General features: G+C 34.9%; 2 protein-coding genes across 8 annotated transcripts in view; one reads left to right on the forward strand and one right to left on the reverse strand.

The window, feature by feature from the left end:
* Nucleotides 1-19114, forward strand: part of SLTM (SAFB like transcription modulator) — a 127744-nt gene that overhangs the window by 63925 nt on the left and 44705 nt on the right. The window contains exon 21 of one of the 2 annotated variants that reach the window (XM_042941880.1): nt 16485-16617. The exons of the other annotated variant lie outside the window; for it this stretch is intronic. Coding sequence (XP_042797814.1) covers nt 16485-16533 — 49 coding nt within the window. The 3' untranslated portion in view covers nt 16534-16617. Of the gene's footprint in view, nt 1-16484; nt 16618-19114 lie in introns of those variants that run through there. 2 annotated transcript variants of the gene reach the window in all.
* MINDY2 (MINDY lysine 48 deubiquitinase 2) overlaps nt 12199-19114 on the reverse strand; it is an 81806-nt gene continuing 74890 nt past the window's right edge. For 3 of the 6 annotated variants that reach the window (XM_042941896.1, XM_042941895.1, XM_042941893.1), the window contains one exon: nt 16868-18767. In XM_042941896.1, the coding sequence (XP_042797830.1) occupies nt 18639-18767 (129 nt within the window). In that variant the 3' untranslated portion in view covers nt 16868-18638. Of the gene's footprint in view, nt 16510-16867; nt 18768-19114 lie in introns of those variants that run through there. The other 3 variants (XR_006203561.1, XR_006203560.1, XM_042941894.1) reach the window with 3 other exon arrangements.

The raw sequence follows: 19114 nt of genomic DNA on the forward strand, positions 1-19114 counted from the left end.
AGATTGCATGATACTATATATAGAAAACCCAAAAGACTTCACCAAAAAACTACCAGAACTGACAAATGACTTCAGTAAGATTGCAGGATACAAAATCAATATATAGAAATCTGTTTCTATACACTAATAATGAAGAAGCAGAAAGAGAAATTAAGAATCCAATTTACAATCACACCAAAATAATAAAATACCTAAGAATAAACTTAACCAAGGTGAAAGACCTGTACTCTGACAATAATAAATTTGATGAAAGAAATCAGAGATGACAAACAGAATGATATTCCATGGTAAGGGATGGGAGGAACAAATGTTAAAATGTCCATATTACCTAAAGCAATCCACAGGTTTCATGCAATGCCTATCAAAATACCAACAGCACTTTTCACAGAACCAGAATAAATAATCCTAAAATTTGTATGGAAGCACAAAAGACCCCAAATAGCCAAAGTAATCTGTGTCTGGGTGGCTCAGTTGGTTAAGCATCTGACTTCAGTTCAGGTCATGATCTCCTGGTTCATGGGTTCAAGACCTGCATCAGGCTGTGCATTGGCAGCTTGGGATTTTCTCTCTGCCCCCCCTCCCTCCCCTCCCTCTCAGAATAAATAAACTTAAAAAAAAAAAAAACACAAAAAACTGACCTCATTAAAAATGCCTACCTAAGAATAATGGGTATTCCCATTGCAGAGAAATAATGGGTATTCCCATTCCCATTCCCAGAGAAAAGAGCATAATACCTGAGAGCTTCCCAAATTTGGGGAAGGGAACTGGATATACAAATTCATGATGCTATCAGAACACCTTATTTTCTGAATGCAAAAAGACCTTCTCCAAGCCATACTATATTAAAACTGTCAAAAGTCAATGATAAAGAAAAATTTAAAGGTAGCCGGGGGCGGGGGGCAGGAAGAGTAAACAATAAAGGTACCCCTATTAAGCTATCAGGAGATTTTCTCAGCAGAAACTCTAGGGTCAGGGGACTGCAATGACATTCATAATAGTGAAAGATAAAAATGGCCAGACAACTTTATCCAGTAAAGTTAAATAACCTTTAGGTATGAAGGAGGAATAAAGGTATTCCCAGAGAAACAAAAGCTGAGGGAATTCACCTCACTAGACTTATCTTACAAGAAATGTTGAAAGGAGCTCTTCAGGTTGAAACAATAAGATGAAAGTACACAAAACTCTGATTAAGGTTACAAATAGTCAGAATTAGACTACTGTAACTCTTCTTTAGAATAATATATTAAACTCTTAAGTACTGGGTTGCCTGGGTACCTCAGTAGGTTAAGTGTCTGACTTTGACTTAGGTCATGATCTCATGGTTTGTGAGTTTGAGCCCTGCATCTGGAGTCTGCTTCAGATTCTGGGTCTCCCTCTCTTCTCTGTCCTCCCCTACTCACACTCTGTCTCTGTCACAAAAATAAACATTAAAAAAAAAAAAATTAAAAACAAAAAACTCTTAAGTACATAATAAAGGTTAAAGGAAAAGCACTAAAAATAATAATAGCCACTACAACTTGGTAGTGAAATCACAGCATAAAAAGAGATAATTTGCAACATCAAAAATATAAAAGGGGACGAGTAAAAGGATGGAAACTATAGGAGAATTAAGATAATTTACTACCAGCAGAAAAAGGAGTGTGTATTTATGTGTGTGTGTGTATGTATGTTTGTTTGTTTTTGTTTTTTTTTTGAGAGAAGATGCAAGTGGGGGAGAGGGTTAGAGAGAACCTTACGCAGGCTCCATCCTCAGAATGGAACCCAATGTGGGGCTCGATCCCATGACCCTGGGGTCATAACCTGAGGCGAAATTAAGAGTTAGATGCTCAACCAACTGAGCCACCGAGGCGCCCCTATATATGATATATTCTATGTTAACCTAATGGTAATTACAAAGCAAAAATCTAGAGCAGAGACATGAAACATAATGGCAAGACTCAGCAAATCACCATGAAAAACCACCATTTAGAAAGGTAAAGAGAAACAGAAGGATAAAGAAACAATGGAGAACAAAATAACCAGGAGGCAAAAGATTAAATGGTGGTAGTATATCCTTATCTATCAATAATCACCTTAAATGTTAATGGCTTAAACTCACCAATTAAAAAGCACAGAGTGCCTGGATATATTAAAAAAAAAAACACGACCCAACTATATGCTACTGATAGGAGACTCATTTTAGTTTTAAAGACACACATAGGCTCAAAGTGAATGGATGAAGGATGATATTCCAAGCAAAGAACAAAAAGAAGACAAGCGTAGCCATACTTAGAGAAAATGTATTTCAAGCCATAAAGGGTAACAAGAGACAACAGTCTCTTGTTTATATAGTGATAAAGGGGTCAATACATCAAGAATATATAACAGGCATAAATATATATGCTTCCAACACCTAAGTGCCAAAATCTATTAAGCAGACCTTAAAGGAGAGACAATACAGTAATTGTAGAGGACTTAAATACCCTACTATCAGCAATAGATAGATCATTCAGACAAAATCAACAAGGCAATATTGGAATTGAAACATATTCAGAACAAATAGACTTAATAGACATATACAGAACATTCTATCCAACAGCAGTAGAATACACATTATTCTCAAATGCATACAGAACATTCTACAGGACAGATCATATGATAGGTCACAAAATGAATCTTAGATAATTTAAGATCAAAATCATACCAACTATCTTTTCTGACCACAGTGGTATGAAACTAGAAATCAAAAAAAGGAAAGTGAGAAGATGTACATATATGTGGAGACTCAACAACACACTTCTAAGCAACCATTGGGTCAAAGAAGAAATCAAAAAGCAAATTAAAAATTATCTCAAGTAAGAAAACAAAACGTATCAAGTATCGTGGGATGCAGCAAAAGCAGTTCTGAATGTTTGTAACAATAATCGTATATATTAAGAAATTAGGGGGGCGCCTGGATGGCTCAGTCAGTAGAGTACGCAACTCTTAATCTCAGAGTTAAAACCCCACGTTTGGCATGGTGCCTACTTTAAAAAGAATTTAAAAAGATACATATTTTAAAAAAAAATTTGAAAGATCACAAATTAAGGACCTAACTTTATGCCTCAATGAACTAGAAAAGGAACAAATTAAAACAAAAATTAGCAGAAGGAAAGAAATAATAAAGATCAGAGTGGAAATAAATAAAGATCAGAAAAACAATATATGGACCAATGAAACTAAGAGCTGGTTCTTCAAAAAGATAAAATTGACAAACCTTTAGCTACAATAACTAAAGAAATCAGGAATAAAAAGACTCAAATAAAATTAGAAATGAAAGAGGAGACATTACAACTGATAGTACAGAAATAATAGAGTCATTAGAGATTACTACGAACAATGATATGCCAATGAATTACATAACCTAGAAGAAATGGATACATTTCTAGAAACAACCTATAAAGACCGAATCAGGAAGAAGGAGGGGGGTGGGCGGGAGGTTTTAGTCAGTAAGCAAAAACCTCTCAACATAGAAAACTCTCCAGGAGCAGGTGGCTTTACTTGAGAATTCTACCAAACATTTAAAGAAGAATTAATGCCAATTCTCTTTAAACTCTTTCAAAATATTAGGGAGGAGGAGGGAACACTTCCAAGCCCATTCTACAAGCCTGCATTATGTTGATACCAAAACCAGATAAGGATCCCACAAGAAGAACTATAGATCAACATCCTTGATGAATATACATGCAAAAATTCAACAAAATATTAGGAAAATGAATTCAAGAACACATGAAAAGGATTATGCACCATGACTAAATGGAATTTATTCCTGGAATGCAAAGATGGTTCAACTCACAAATAAAAAATTTAATACATCAAGGCAATAAAATGAAAGATAAAAATCACATGATCATCTCAACAGATGCAGAAAAAGCATTTGACAAAATACAACATCCTTCATGGTAAAAACTCTTAATATTCTCACACAGAAGGAACATACCTCAACATAATAAAGACCACATACTGCAAATCCACAGCTAACATTATACTTAGTGGAGAAAAAATTGAAAGCATTTCCCCTGAGATCAGGAACAGTGCACGAATGTACACTCTCGCCACTATTCAATATGGTACTGGAAGTCTAGTTAGAGCAAGTAAGCAAGACTGAAATAAAAAGGCATCCAGATAAAAAAGGAAGAAGTTAAATTGTCATCATTTACTGATATGATCCTACATAAAGAAAATCCCAAACAATCGGTCAAAAAACTAGGAATTAAGCAAAAAATTTCAGTAAAGTGGCAGGTATAAAATCAAAGCACAGAAATCAACTGCATTCCTTTACATAACGATGAAGCATCTGAAAAAGAAATAAAACCATCCCCTTCACAGTAGCACCAAAAACAATTAAATATTTAGGAATAAATTCAACCAAGGAAACGAAAGATCTATATAATAACCTTGCTAAAAGAAACTGAAGAAGACATAAACAAATAAGACATTCTGTGCTCATGATTCAGAAAAATTAATATTGTTTAACATTGTTTAAAATGGCCATACTACCCATCTAAAGGTTGAACACAATCTCCATCAAAATTCCAAAGGCATTCTTGACAGAAATAGAAGAAACAATTCCAAAATTTATGTGGAAACACCAAAGATCCCAAATAGTCAAAGCAGTTCTGAAAAAAGGAACAAAGCCAGAGGTATCATCATACTTCTAAATTTCAAACTGCAGTACAAAGTCATAGTAATAAAAACATGGTACTGGCACACAAATAGACACATTGACCAATGGAATAAGAGAGTTCAGAATTAAATCCTGCATATATAATATTCAGCTAATATTCAACAAGGGAATCAAGAATACCCAATGGGGAAAGGATACTCTCTTCAACAAATGGTGTGGGGAAAACTGGATAACCACTTGCAGAACAATGAAAATGGACCCCTATTCTCAGACCAGTCACAAAAATTAACTTGAAATGGATCAAAGAGTTATTAAGTCCTGATACCATAAAACTCCTAGAAAAAAATGTGGGAAAAGAAGGTCATCACTACTGGTCTTGGCAATAATTTGGGAGTTGGGAGTGATACCAAATGCAAATAACAACAAAAATCAACAAATGGGACTACATCAAACTCAAAAGCTTCTGTACAGCAAAGGGTACAATTAACATAATGAAAAAAACCTACAAAAATGGAGAAACTTTTGCAAACCATACATCAGATAAAAGATTACTATCTAAATATATAAAAACTCAGTCAACTTAATAAGAACAACAACAAATTCTTATTTAAAAATGGGTAGAAGTGTATATAGACCCCTGGGAATGCAAGCTGGTGCAGCCACTCTGGAAAACAGTATGGAGGTTCCTCAAAAAACTAAAAGTAGAACTACCCTAAGACCCAGCAATTGTACTACTAGGCATTTATCCATGGGATACAGGTGTGCTGTTTCGAAGGGACACATGCACGCCCATGTTTATAGCAGCACTATCAACAATAGCCAAAGTATGTAAAGAGCCCAAATGTCCACTGACAGATGAATGGATAAAGAAGACGTGGAGTATTACTTGGCAATCAAAAAGAATGAAATCTTGCCATTTGCAACTATGTGGATGGAACTGGAGGGTATTATGCTAAGTGAAATTAGAGAAAGACAAATCAGATGCCTTCATTCATGAGGACTTTAAGAGACAAAACAGATGAACATAAGGGAAGGGAAACAAAAATAATATAAAAACAGGGAGGGGGACAAAACAGAAGAGACTCATAAATATGGAGAACAAACTGAGGGTTAATGGAGGGGTTGTGGGAGGGGGGAATGGGCTAAATGGGCAAGGGGCATCAAGGAATCTACTCCTGAAATCATCGTTGCACTATATGCTAACTAATTTGGATCTAAATTTTAAAAAATAAAAAATTAAATTAAAAAAATAGAAAAAAAAAAAGTATATAGACCTTTCTTTACAAAAGATATCAAAATGGCCAACAGATGCATGTAAAGATGCCCAACATCACCAATCATCAGAGAAATGCAAGTCAAAACCACAAAGAGATATCACCTCACACCTGTTAGAATGGCTATCATTAATGGTTACCAACAACAGGTGTTGGCAAGGATGTGGTAAAAAGGGAACCCTTATACATTACTGGTGGGAATGTATATTGGTCCAACAACTACAGAAAACAATATGGAGGTTCCTCAAAAACTCAAAAATAGATCTACCATACAACCCAGCAATTCTACTTCTGGGCATGTACCCAAAGGAAATGAAGAGGATTTTGACAACATGTATGCACTCCCATGTTTATCACACCATTATATACAACAGCCAAGATTCGGAAACGACTCAAATGCCCAGCAACAGATGAATGAATGAAAAAAAATGGGGTACATATACACAATAAACTATTTTTTAGCCATGAAAAAAGAAGGTATCCTTCTATTTGGGACAACATTGATGAAATTTGAGCACATTATGCTAAGTGAAACAAGTCAGAGGATGACATGTACTTTATGATATCATTTATATGTTTTATCTAGAAAAGATGAACCTGTAAAAAACAGTAAAATGGTGGTTATCAGAGGATAGGGGTAAGAGTGATAGTCATAAAGGTACAAACTTGTAACAAGTAGAAAATAAGCCTTACAGATCTAATACACAGTGTAATGGATATAGACCATAATATGTACTAAATTATGTAATGTGATATATAAATATGTCAACATGCTATATACACTGTAAACTTACACAATTCTATGCATCAAATCTATTCAGGAAAAAAAAATTAACTTGAAAGATCACAGACCTAACTTTAAGAACTAAAACCATAACACATCTAGAAGAGAAACAAATCTTATTGATCCCAGATTTAAATTTTTGATTGGATCCTTGAAATGTTGATGAAAACTTTCAGAAATATAAGAAATGGTTTAAAAAGGAAGGTCATTGGAATATATTAGGTAAGCAAAAAGTTACTGAATTTTGTTGAATGAAATATTTATAAAGGGAAATAAATCGAAGAGTCAGTGATTAAGTACAATTTACATTTTAATTTGGCCTCCACATCATATCAGCAGAATAATCCACTTCTAGAAAGATACAGTTTTTCAGCTTGACTGAAACTTCTTTGGGTAAATCAAAAGCACAGAAAGAGAAGCTTCAGAAAATTTCAGGCTATAACATTTGACCTTTTAATGGATGATCCAATACCCAGTTCCACCCTAAAGGAAAAAAACAAACCGCTAATGAGGTGAAGTTTCAAATGCTTACTCCAGAATCTGACTTTAAAGAATTTCCCGTAGCCTCCCTATACTGAGATCCTAATTTGGGGAAATGTAGCCTGCACCTTAAACAAGTAATTAAATCTAGGAAGACTGATAACTATTCTTTACATTAAAGGAGTCAAGAATGGGATGCAAATTTGTGAACGCTTCCATAATTTTAAGTAAGAGAATGGATTTGGAGTTAGGTCTGGTTTTAAATTTCAACATTGCCAGTAGCAGTAACTTTTTGGAAGTTGCATAATCTTTCAAGTTTTTGTTTCCTTTTTTTTAAAAAAAATTTTTAATGTTTATTTTGAGAGAGAGAGAGAAAAACCATGAGTGGGGGGAGGGGCAGAGAGTGAGGGAGACACAGAATCCAAAGCAGGCTACAGGTTCCAAGCTGTCAGCACAGAGCCCAACACAGGCTCTAACTCAGATCATGACCTGAGCCAAAGACGGAGTCTTAACCGACTGAGCCACCCAGGCACCCCTCAAGTTTCTGTTTCCTTAACTATATCAATATCAGTCTAAAACTGTTGTGAGGATTAAGAAGATAAACAGTGAAATGTCTGATACATAGTAATATCCTAATAAATATGGAGTAGTGTTATAATAATGAGTAGTAAGCAGTTAGTTTCCTGTTTCAAGGACTAGGACATTTAGTGGAACGCCAGGATTCAGATGCTACTACATTTCATTTACATGATCACCATTCATTTATAGTGACTTAATTTAGTAAGGTTAGCAGTCCAAAGAAAATTCCTCAAAAGACTGAAGACTCCACTGGGGGCTCCTGACTGGCTTAGTTGCTCAGTCGGTACAGCATGTGACTCTTGATCTTGGAATCATGAGTGCAAGCCCCACCTTGGGCCTAGGGCTTACTTAAAAAATAATAATAATAATGAGGACTCCTTTAAATAAATAAAATAAAATTTATTTATTTTTCAAGAGGGTCGGTGGAGAGGGGCAGAGAGAAGAATCCCAAGCAGGCCCCACGCTCCCAGTGCAGAGCCCAATGTGGGGCTCAATCTCATGAACCATGAGACAATGACCTGAGCTAAGATCAAGAGTCAGACGCTTAACTGAGCCACCCAGGCGCCCCAAATGAGGACTCCTTTAAAGGTGACATGTCAGCCTTTGCCTGAGTTGACTAAAGGGTAACAGAATATGCCAACCCAAAATATGCCTTTTTGACATAAATATTATTTTGAGCTGATTATTTTGAGAAACAGCAGAGACAAGAGCTCTGAAAACAGAAGCTACCCTTTTATAATGGAAATTTAAATTTATGAAGGTAATCTTCCTTTCTCAGAAAGAATATGACTAAATCACAAAAAATTTTTGTCAATGTGAAAAGACACCAATTTAAAGGTTAATATGCATAAGAAACCTTGCTTTTGTTTACTATACTTTTCCTGGTTACTTACCTAGACCTGGTCTCCTCCACACTCTTCTTTTGTCTTTATCTGAAATGATATTTAAGCCTGAATACGAAGCCACCTCTGATAGGGGCGCCTGGGTGGCTCAGTCGGTTAAGCATCTGACTTTGGCTCAGGTCATGATCTCACGGGTTCACGAGTTAGAGCCCTCTTGGGCCCTGTGCTGACAGCTCAGAGCCTGGAGCCTGCTTCAGATTCTCTCTCCCATCTCTCTCTGTCCCTCCCCCTCTCACGCACTCTCTCTCTCTCTCTCTCCCATATAATAAACATAAAAAAAAATTAAGCCTCTGAGAGTTAATTCATCTTTCTGAAGCTCCCAACTATACACGAAATATACATGTTAATATATATTTTTTCTTATTAATCTGTCTTGTGTTACAGTGGCCTCAAGCCAAAAACTAAGAGGGGTAGAAGGAAAATATTTTTTCTTCCCTTATACAAACATTTGCTGAAAGTGCTGACTTTGGCTGGCTCTTTGTCCTAAGCTCCTGATTTATTGCACTTAATTTTTTTTATTTTAATTTTTTTAATGTTTATTTTTGAGGGAGAAAGGGAGAGAGGGACAGAGAGGATCCTAAGCAGGCTCTGAGCTGTCAGCACAGACCCTGATGCGGGGCTTGAACTCACCAACCGTGAGATCAGGACCTGAGCCGAAGTCAGACGCTTAACTGACTGAGCCACCCCAGGCCCCCTTAAATTTTTTTATAGAGAGAGAGCGTGAGCAGGGGAGAGGGGCAGAGGGAGAGAGAGAAAATCTTAAGCAGGCTCCATACTCAGCGTAGGGGATTCAGGGCTCAATCCCACTACCCTGGGATTGAGCAAAATCAACAATCAGATGCATAGGGGCACCTGGGTGGCTCAGTTTGTTAAGTGTCTGACTTTGGCTCAGGTTATGATCTCACAGTTCGTGAGTTCCAGCCCCACATCAGGCTCTTTGCTGTCAGGGCAGAGCCTGCTTCAGAGCCTCTGTTCCCCTCTCTCTCTGCCCCTCCCCTGCTCTCTTGCATGCTCTGAAATAAACTTGAAAAAAAAAAGTCTTAAAAAAAAAAAAAAAGAGGTGGACAGTCAATCGATTGAGCCACCCAGGCACCCCTGTCCTTACTTGTAAAATACAATGTTATAGCTTTAGTCCAAATATGACCCTTCCTATAAAGTCTAGGTGCCTGGGTCTCCTGCTATATTTTATTCTTGACAAATGAGTAATCTAATAGTCTTCTAGGAGAACATGCCACAATTTCCAGTTTTATCTGGTATTCATTATTATATTATTCTATGCATTCTAAAGTTTTGTTTGTTCCATGCTTTTCACTCTGGGTCATTCTGAGTCCAGGTTAATCTCAGCCCTCATGGTAGGGTCAGCATTATATCTGGAGATAACAGAAAAATGTCTGCTTTTATAGGCTTAAGTAGCTTTCTTAATCTCCTTAATCAGTCTTTCTTAAAGTTCTTGACTTGTTAAAAAAGTTTTCCCTAGTCTATTAGTACTAATCTGTTACAATTTATTTTGTTATGTATATCACATTTTATATGCATTATTTTTAAACTTTATAACAAGGTATAAATTATGACATTTTAGTGTAGAAAACAGGCTGTGTAGTATTAATTTGCTCTAAGATTAGTGGGTACTTTTAAAAAAGACCAATAGGCCTGATTTTGCAAATTTCTGCAGGCTTGAGACAGATATGACTTTAAAAGTCCAGGGTCAGAATTTGAACACAGATCTGGCCTAGACCTGTATGTCCCCTTCCAGATATATTTGTGAGCACAGCCTCTGGAGTCAAACTGCTTGGTTTCAAATCTCAGCTCCAAAAATTAATAGGTGCGTACTTCATAGGATAATATAAAGTGAAAAAGAGACCCTGCAAGGAAAGATATGAGACAGGAAAGAACAATGCTGCTTACTCTAGTTTTGTTGGAAGTGTTCTTTCATCAGCTCTGGGAGGATACAGGATGATGCCCAAGGAAAATCAGAGGCAGGAATAAAGGAATAGGAATTTTAGTTCCCTCTATCTACATAACTTTTATTTTTTAATGTTTATTTATTTATTTATTTATTTATTTATTTATTTATTTATTTATTTATTTTTTAAGAGAGAGAGAGAGGGAGAACAAGTTCGAGAGGGGCAGAGAGAGAAGGACAGACAGATACCAAGCAGGCTCTGCGCTGTCACTGCAAAGCCTGACACGGTGCTCAATTTCACAAAATGTGAGATCATGACCTGAGCCAAAACCAAGAATCAGATGGTTAACCAACTGAGCCACCCAGGCACCCCCATAATTTTTTTTAAGTTTATTTATTTATTTTGAGAAAGAGAGCAGGAGAGGGACAGACAGAGGGAGAGAAAGAATCCCAAACAGACTCCATGTTCTCAGCGTGGAGATGACATGGGGTTCAATCTCACAAACTGTGAAATTTTGACCTGACCTGAAAACAAGAGTCAGATGCTTAAATGAGTGAGCTACCCAGGCACTCTGAACTTTTATGCTATAGGAGAAAATGGATTCAATAACCCAACTTACTTATTTCACTTATTTAAAGGACAGGGAAACAATAACTATTAAAGGAATTAAAAAATTCCTCTAAATAGATATTCAAATTCATTTAAAGTGCCAAGAAAATCAAGATGAGTAAGATATGCTTCCTGTTCTTAAAAGCCTCACAATCTAGCTTAAGTGCTATAATGAGGGGAGGTCAAGAAAACACTATGTGTAATGATTAATTCTGTTTAAAGGGCTATGGTGTCTGAGAAAACTTTCACAGAAGTGGCAGACATTAGCTGATTTGGACAAAAACTTCATATTAAGGTTGGCTTGGTATAAAGATAAAGTGATCCCTTCTCAGCTCTTTCTAACTTAGTCTTCCAAAAGGATAAGAGTATCAGATATAATGAATCTACCATTGGGATCCAGTAGTTGACTATAGTTTAGAGTTGATTGGTTTTTTGTTCATTGCCTCTTGGGTTAAAATCCATCTTTATCAAGTGTTGGTCCATTAAGCATCTGACATCTGCTCAGGTCATGATCTCACAGCTTGTGGGTTCGAGCCCCATGTCAGACTCTGTGCTGACAGCTCGGGGCCTGGAGCCTGCATTAGATTCTGTGTCTCCCTCTCTCTCTGCCCCTCCCCTGCTTATGCTGTCTCTCTCCTTCAAAAATAAATAAACATTAAAAAAAAAAAAATGGGGCGCCTGGGTGGCTCAGTCGGTTAAGCATCTGACTTTGGCTCAAGTCATGATCTCAGAGCTCATGGGTTCGAGCCCCACGTCCGGCTCTGTGCTGACAGCTTATAGCCTGGGGCCTGCTTCAGATTCTGTGTCTCCCTCTGTCTCTGCCCCTCCCCAACTTGTGCTCTCTCTCTCCCCTTCAAAAATAAACAAACATTAAAAACAAAGAGTTGGTCCAATTCTAAGAGTTAATCCTAGAGTTCACAATTCTAAATATGAATCAATGTCACTTCCCCATCTCTCCATTTCCCCACTTTGTAAGAAGTACCTTAATGAGATGAATATACATAAGAGAAAGACTGTTTGGTCTAAATATCAAAGTTTATTGAAATAAAATATAATCTATAATAAAAAATACTAAGGGTGTTATCACTGGTTACAGTTTTAAGTATATTAACAAAAGGTCCAACATTTTAATCCAAGAATGACACTATCCTTGTGGTACAGTAACAAACATGAAATTAAATGTTGAATAATACTGAATAATTCTATCAGAAATATTTTACACTTTCCCATCTATGTTCAATATGCCTTTTTAAAGGAATAGCCTCCAAAAGTGAAACTTTTGGAATATGTTTAAGACATAGTTTTTACAATTAAATAGTTTTAACATAATTAGCATTTAAAACAATAACTTTCTTTCATAGAAATTCAGTTCAATTCTAAGCTGGGTAGATGCTTTTAGGTATCATTTGAAAAATGTATTTCAATGCTGTTTTGTATCAATTTCTAGGGGTGCTATTATTCTCAAACTGGAATTAAAGCTGGTCATGAAGCAAAATGGATGAATTGTTTCAGAAGTAGAAAGGGCATTAAGATAGTAAAGAAAAGGATAAAATAGGTGCTCATACACAATCTATATATTCAAACTCTTTGAGAACTCTATTTCAATTGGCCAATCTTGGCCTAGCACAAAAAGATCTGTATGTCATAGCAACTTCCTGACCCAAATAGTCAGACAGTGAAGTGGAGGAAGAAAACTTGTTTCTTCTTGCGACATTTCAAAATCACTTGCTCTGCAGTCATTATACCATTTCACTTCCTATTCCCCAAAATGTGTGCCACATCCAATTATTCTGCACAATTCAAGGAAAAAGACTCACATGCACTAACTTTAGGAAATGACTTTCAGGTACCTCTGAAGTTTCACAAGTGAAGATTATCCAATTATCCCTTTTGCTGACTGCTGTGGAGCAATCATACATCATTCTTCTATGATATTGTCCTACTTGTGATGTGTGGATCTGTGAAAACAATAGTTGTCATTTTATTGAGGAAAATCGCCTTTTAACAAAAACCATTGGAAGTTTTTCAAATCCTCATCTTTAAAAATCTGTAGAACTATGATATCCACTGTACTCTGGAAAATAATGATTATATCATACAACTAAGATGTGAAAAGGAGTAAAAACTGACAAAATTGAGACACATCAGACAGATCTTCAAAGATTAAATGCCAATCTTAGTCTATAAACATATTCTACTAGTCAGAATCACTCTATAGGGTATTTTACTTATAATGCCCATTTGGACAGGCCACTGATATAGGAATTTAGATGGGAATTTGTGTTTTCTGACTTCCTATTTAAAGTTGTAACTACTAGACCCAAAGAAGCCAGCATCACCATCAGAAGAATTCTGCTTTGTATATCCTCTTAGTAGGAGGCATCTCTGCCTCTCTGTAGTGTAGTTAAGATGGATATAAAGTTTTTAAAATTCATGACAAATTATTAAGTTATTTGAAAAAATTCTTAAATTCTTAAAGTTAAAATATTAGGTAAAGAACAGGCACTGCAGAATAACAATAGAACTCTTTTTGTCTTTTAAATCTACTGTGATTTAAAGTTTAGGTTTTGTATTTGTGCTATGGTATTTCAATACCTTATATGGGAGAGTACCATGTTCTAAAAAATACTGTTATAGGGAGAGAAGTCTAAATCTCAGGACAAAAGGACAAACCCGAACTTGAAGCAACAGTTGGAAGACTTTTACCCAGTTTTTAAAAATTTAATGTTTTTAGATCAGAAAAGTGAAACTAGAAATTAGAATACTTTATGTAAAAATACATATGCATATCACAATGTATTAAACTCTAATTTCTAACAGCAGAGACCCTGGGATTAAGTAAGAGACATGCATGAATTAAAAAATTAAGATAAATCTTCAAAAGAAGTTAAAATTATCAGGGTCCTGAAATCTGTCCCTCAGACTCCATTATCTCTCTTTCGTAAATTTTTTTGGCTAACAAGCCTTCGATTTTAAACTTTGTTTTAAAGTGTCACCTGAGAAAAGTAACGTTGATTCTTCATAAGATTTTCTCAGTAGCTATAATTAATATCAGTAAAATAAAATAAAATAAAACAAAAAGCCATTATATTCCTAGAGAACCTAGGAACTCTCATCCATGCGCAAAAGTTTTACATGTATGTATTAGTGACCTGATACCAATGTGCTTTGTTACATGGAGAAAAAGGCAAAGGGAATCTAAATACTTAGATATATGAAAGATACTGGAAAAAATAGACTTTTAATGCTTTTTATACTCCCCAAATTCTCTTGATTTTGATCGTATAGTCCAAAAGCAACTGCAAAATACATTTCAGGAAGAGATAATGCCATACTCAAAGACAAGGTAATTTTACAAATTTAACAGCATTAAAAAAACCGACTTTAAGAAATATTGTGATTGGGGAAAAGATCTGCACACTCAAGAACAAAAACTATATATATGATTATTTAAGTAATACTCTGAGCTTATACTTTGTCCTTTACTCAGGAGTGTTAACGCTCTGAAAAAATGAACATCCTTTACATATTTAGAGTAAACTGAGGCATAGAAAGTTTGTCCATTGAAAGATAAAACCCAGATTTTTAGACATAAAACAGTTCAGAATTCCTATTTCTAGTTCCTTAAAATACAAATTACGTACTATCTTTAATGCCTCCATGTATTTTATCAAACATTAGTAAGTTTACAATTACAGTTTAAGTTGTATGCCCAAATATTGTACGACAGGCAAAGCCTGTAGGTTTTCTATTGTATTTTAAAATAACTGGAATATTTAATAGGAAATTAAGTGAAATGTAATCATTTTGCTTTAAAGCAATTTTTTTTTTAAATAAATGAGTTTGAGGACAGTTCTGGAAATTTTTGCCTTGAATGTATTTCTCCAGCAGGACTTTATAAATATCAGCTTCATATGCCAACATTAATATGAGGGCTATAATTCTTTCCTTAGATATCTATTTGCCTTCTAGTCCTCTTTTCTCTCAAGATCTCTCTTAATGACCTGAGCTGGTGATTCAGTAAAAACAAAGTGTTAAGGTTTTGTGCAAGTACAAAATGGTTAATGTTGGATTCAGTCAATTAATCTCTAATACTAACTTGCTTAATTAAGCTAAGATCAAGAAGTATGAGGAAGAATTTGAAACATAATATGGGATAAGTAGTCAAATACTAGAAATATGAGAGACTAAAACAAAATATATTATACAACTTAATCCTGAACTCTAGTCTATGCCTCACTCAACTGTTAAGCCAACAGATACCCTGAAACATGGAAGAAGTTACTTCACCTAAGCACACTGGACCAGCATATTATAAGAAACAGCTAATGCCAATTTTAGCTGCCCCAAACGGCTTAGGTTATTTATGTGTGTGTGTATTCTTAAATGGTAAAATTTGAGGGAAGGTTCCCAGATTCCTTTGACAATAGAAGTCATGGATCCTTGCTTCAAACACACACACTCACATGCGCGCACACACACACACACTCACATGCGCACGCGCGCGCGCGCACACACACACACACACACACACACACACACACACATTCTCTCTCACTCTCTCTCTCACACGTACTTCTAAGTGTTGATAACCTATTGTAAATCACAGCATTGTTGATTCACTGGGGTTACACATGAGGACACTTTTCATATTGCTAACAAAGACTGGTCACTAAACTTACGAAATAGCCTTTGAAAGTACAAGAAAGTGCAGTGACCATATCCATTCATTCATGTCTCTTTTGCTAGCTTTAATAGTGATCGGCTGATACAAATGTGTCCCTAATCTAGCCTACAAATATTAAAAACAAAAATGTTTAAGTTCTAACTTCTGCTAGCAGTTCATGTAACAGTTTTCAAGTACTACAAAATATTGTGAAGGAAAGCCTGTAATACACCACTATCAAATTCCAATATCCCCAAACCAGCAATGAAATGTCTGAATATGTAATTTGTTGCCTTGAGCAAAATTTAAGAATATAAAGACACAATAGCTCTAACCTTCAAGGTTGGGAAGCCAGTATCTCCCAAGAAGTTTGTTTTAATAGAATTGAACATTTAATTTTTTCCTCACAGTAATCAAAGCAAACATTTTATCAGTATTACTCTTGGTATATCAAACTGAATTCCAGGAATGTAAGAAAGTCTGAGTTGGAAATATTATGTAGAAAAAAGGTTGAATTAACAAACACATTACATTTTTTAGTTATTTTTTATAAGTATACATTGACATCTACTTATCTGATAGCAGCACTGCTGGTTTTGAGTTGGTTTTTTTTGTTGTTTTTTGTTTTTTTTTCCTTCCAGAGGGAATGCAGAATGGCAGTATTATCTTTGGAACAAATTAAGAAGATAGTAACAAATAACAGAAGAATAACTTTTACACATATATTTTTCAAGGGTAATAAATAGATAAGTATATAATTATGGAAAAATACGCCTCAAATATGCTTTTTAAAATTTCTCAGGATTTACTGTTTTGTTTTTCTTATTAAAATATAATGCACTGTCACTGCTATCTCTTCTAGGAAAAACAAACCCTAAGGTTTCATTTTCCTTCTCCAACCAATAGAGTGATATCAAGAGTAAACTTGAACTAAGGTCAACTTGCTTGAGCCAACAGAGAATTCTGTAGTAATTTGATTATTTCACCAATGTACACATATTCTAGGTTATTAACTAGAGACTCACCAGATATTTTGTATCAAAGTGTTATACCCCAAACAGGTTCTCTGATGATTTATCATGCTAGTATAGGAAATCTGAAGGAGTAACAAATGGTATAACATAACCAGACATGCAATACAGAAGGACATGACATAAAAGATACAGCTTGACCCTGGATTTTTCCCTTAGAATAATTCCTTCCATAAATAAGACTTTACTTTTTATTTTTACATACAGACTCATTCTATAAATAGTCTTGGATCATGGAGAATGTTAAAGACCTAGCTTAAGAACTCTATACCACATTTTTTTTTTTGTAGTCTACTGTCACCCCAGACCACAAAAAACATTCTCCAAGTGGATGCTCAGGTTAGATAAAGATGCTCCTAAACAAATTTACTGAGGCTTAGAATGAAAATCACATAACTACCTGCAGCAGCAATAGTCTTTTCAAAAATGACTAAATCAAACTTTTAAATATAAGGCATATATAAAAAGGACTATTAAGGATAGTAGAAATACAGGAAAATATGTGTTGCCTTATAATAAAGTTCAATAAATATTCTTTCTGAATCCTATAAACACTACAAGATGTTATAGGTCTGTTTGGTTCCCATAAGTTAAAAAAGTCTGATTGCTTTTACATAAATTCCTCCCAATTCTTATCTATTTTCAAACAGATTTTTATTAATGCGTTTCACTAGACTCAGAGATTATATCTCTAACTTCCTTTCAGAAATGTGCTTTTTTGTTGGCTTTACTAAGTATACGTAATTTTCTAGCAAATAAACATGATTTAAATTTTAAGGTTCAAGGTAATTCTAGAAAAAGGTAGACATTTGAACTATCTGCTTTTCTATATTCCTGTATTTACAAGGCCTAGCATCCACTGTGGTTTCCTTCTTATCAGTTATCGCACTTTCAATAAATAGTAACTGTAGTACAAGTTACGTATATTAAAGATTTCAAAATTCCTCAAAATTTCACAACACTACAAAGTCATTAATATCTGATTTTACAGAATATGAGTATTAGTGTTATGTAATTTTTTTGCTATTGGAAAAGAAATACAACTTATTTTTTCTATCTAAATTAAACCCAAGCTCCATTATCAGTTCTCAAGATAGTATCTAAAATGTACATTCCTAAAGAAAGGTAAAGCTGTTCAAGGGCTGAACTAGTCCAATACAGGATTAAAGGTTATTTATTTGTTATTTTTTGTCTTGGTTTGTTTCTTGTGTTTTGTGTGTGTGTGTGTGTGTGTGTGTGTGTGTGTGTGTGTGTCTGTGTGTGTGTGTGTGTGTTTTCCTTTTATATCCCTATATTAACCCCCTGGTTTCTCTTGGATTAGATAATAATTTAACATTGTAAAAATTAATTTCAGAAACTATTGTGCTAATATTTAGATTTCAGGAAGGAATCAGACAAAATCAGTTACCTCCATTCATTGTTAGAACAAAAGATAAAATAGCTTACTAACTGATATGAGTTATGAATGTCACTATGACACAAAATTTGCTGTGATTTGCTTATTTGGCTACAAGTGCAGTATTTTTTCATGTATGATACCACACAGCATTTCCAACTTGTAACGCGAAACTCCAGCTCACGAAGAGTGTACTGTGTGACTTGAAAAAGTCTGATTGTAACTAAGTAACAACCTTTCCCCTGAAAAACATGAACAAAATCCATTGGGAAATCAGGCACAGACGGTATTTATCGGTTTTTCTTCCTTTCCTCCTGTGGTTTTGTTTCTCAAGACATACAGACGCATCCAACAGAACCCACCACTTGTTACAAAATGACACAGCTATTTTTGTCCTTTTCTTTTTCTTTATCTTTTTCTCGAGGTTCCTTTCGTTTACGTTCACTATTCCCAGATTGTCTTCCACTTGATGGAGAGGCTTGTGCTGGCTGGCTTTGCTTTAAGAAAAATAAACAGGAAGAAATTACCTCAACTTTCTAAGGTGCTTAATCATAGTTATCTAGAAAGAAAAACCATAAGAGTGAAAGGAATCATTAATAAAAAAAAGTTATTTGGTCACAGACTTGTTATATGGTATCTGAGTAACTGCCTCTATCATTTTAGATAGATCTAATTAATGTATTAATTATTATAAGTAAAAGAATTTTCAAACAATAAATAATGTGGAGGATTATATTCCCTGAAGCCTCAATTCAAGAAATATTTGTTAAAGTTTATGTTAAAGAAATTGACAACTTTTGGTAAACTAAGTTCCCTAAGACCTCATCAAATACTATAATAAACA

The sequence above is a fragment of the Panthera leo genome, chromosome B3, assembly GCF_018350215.1.
Source record: "Panthera leo isolate Ple1 chromosome B3, P.leo_Ple1_pat1.1, whole genome shotgun sequence".
In the NCBI taxonomy this organism is placed as follows: Eukaryota; Metazoa; Chordata; class Mammalia; order Carnivora; family Felidae; genus Panthera; species Panthera leo.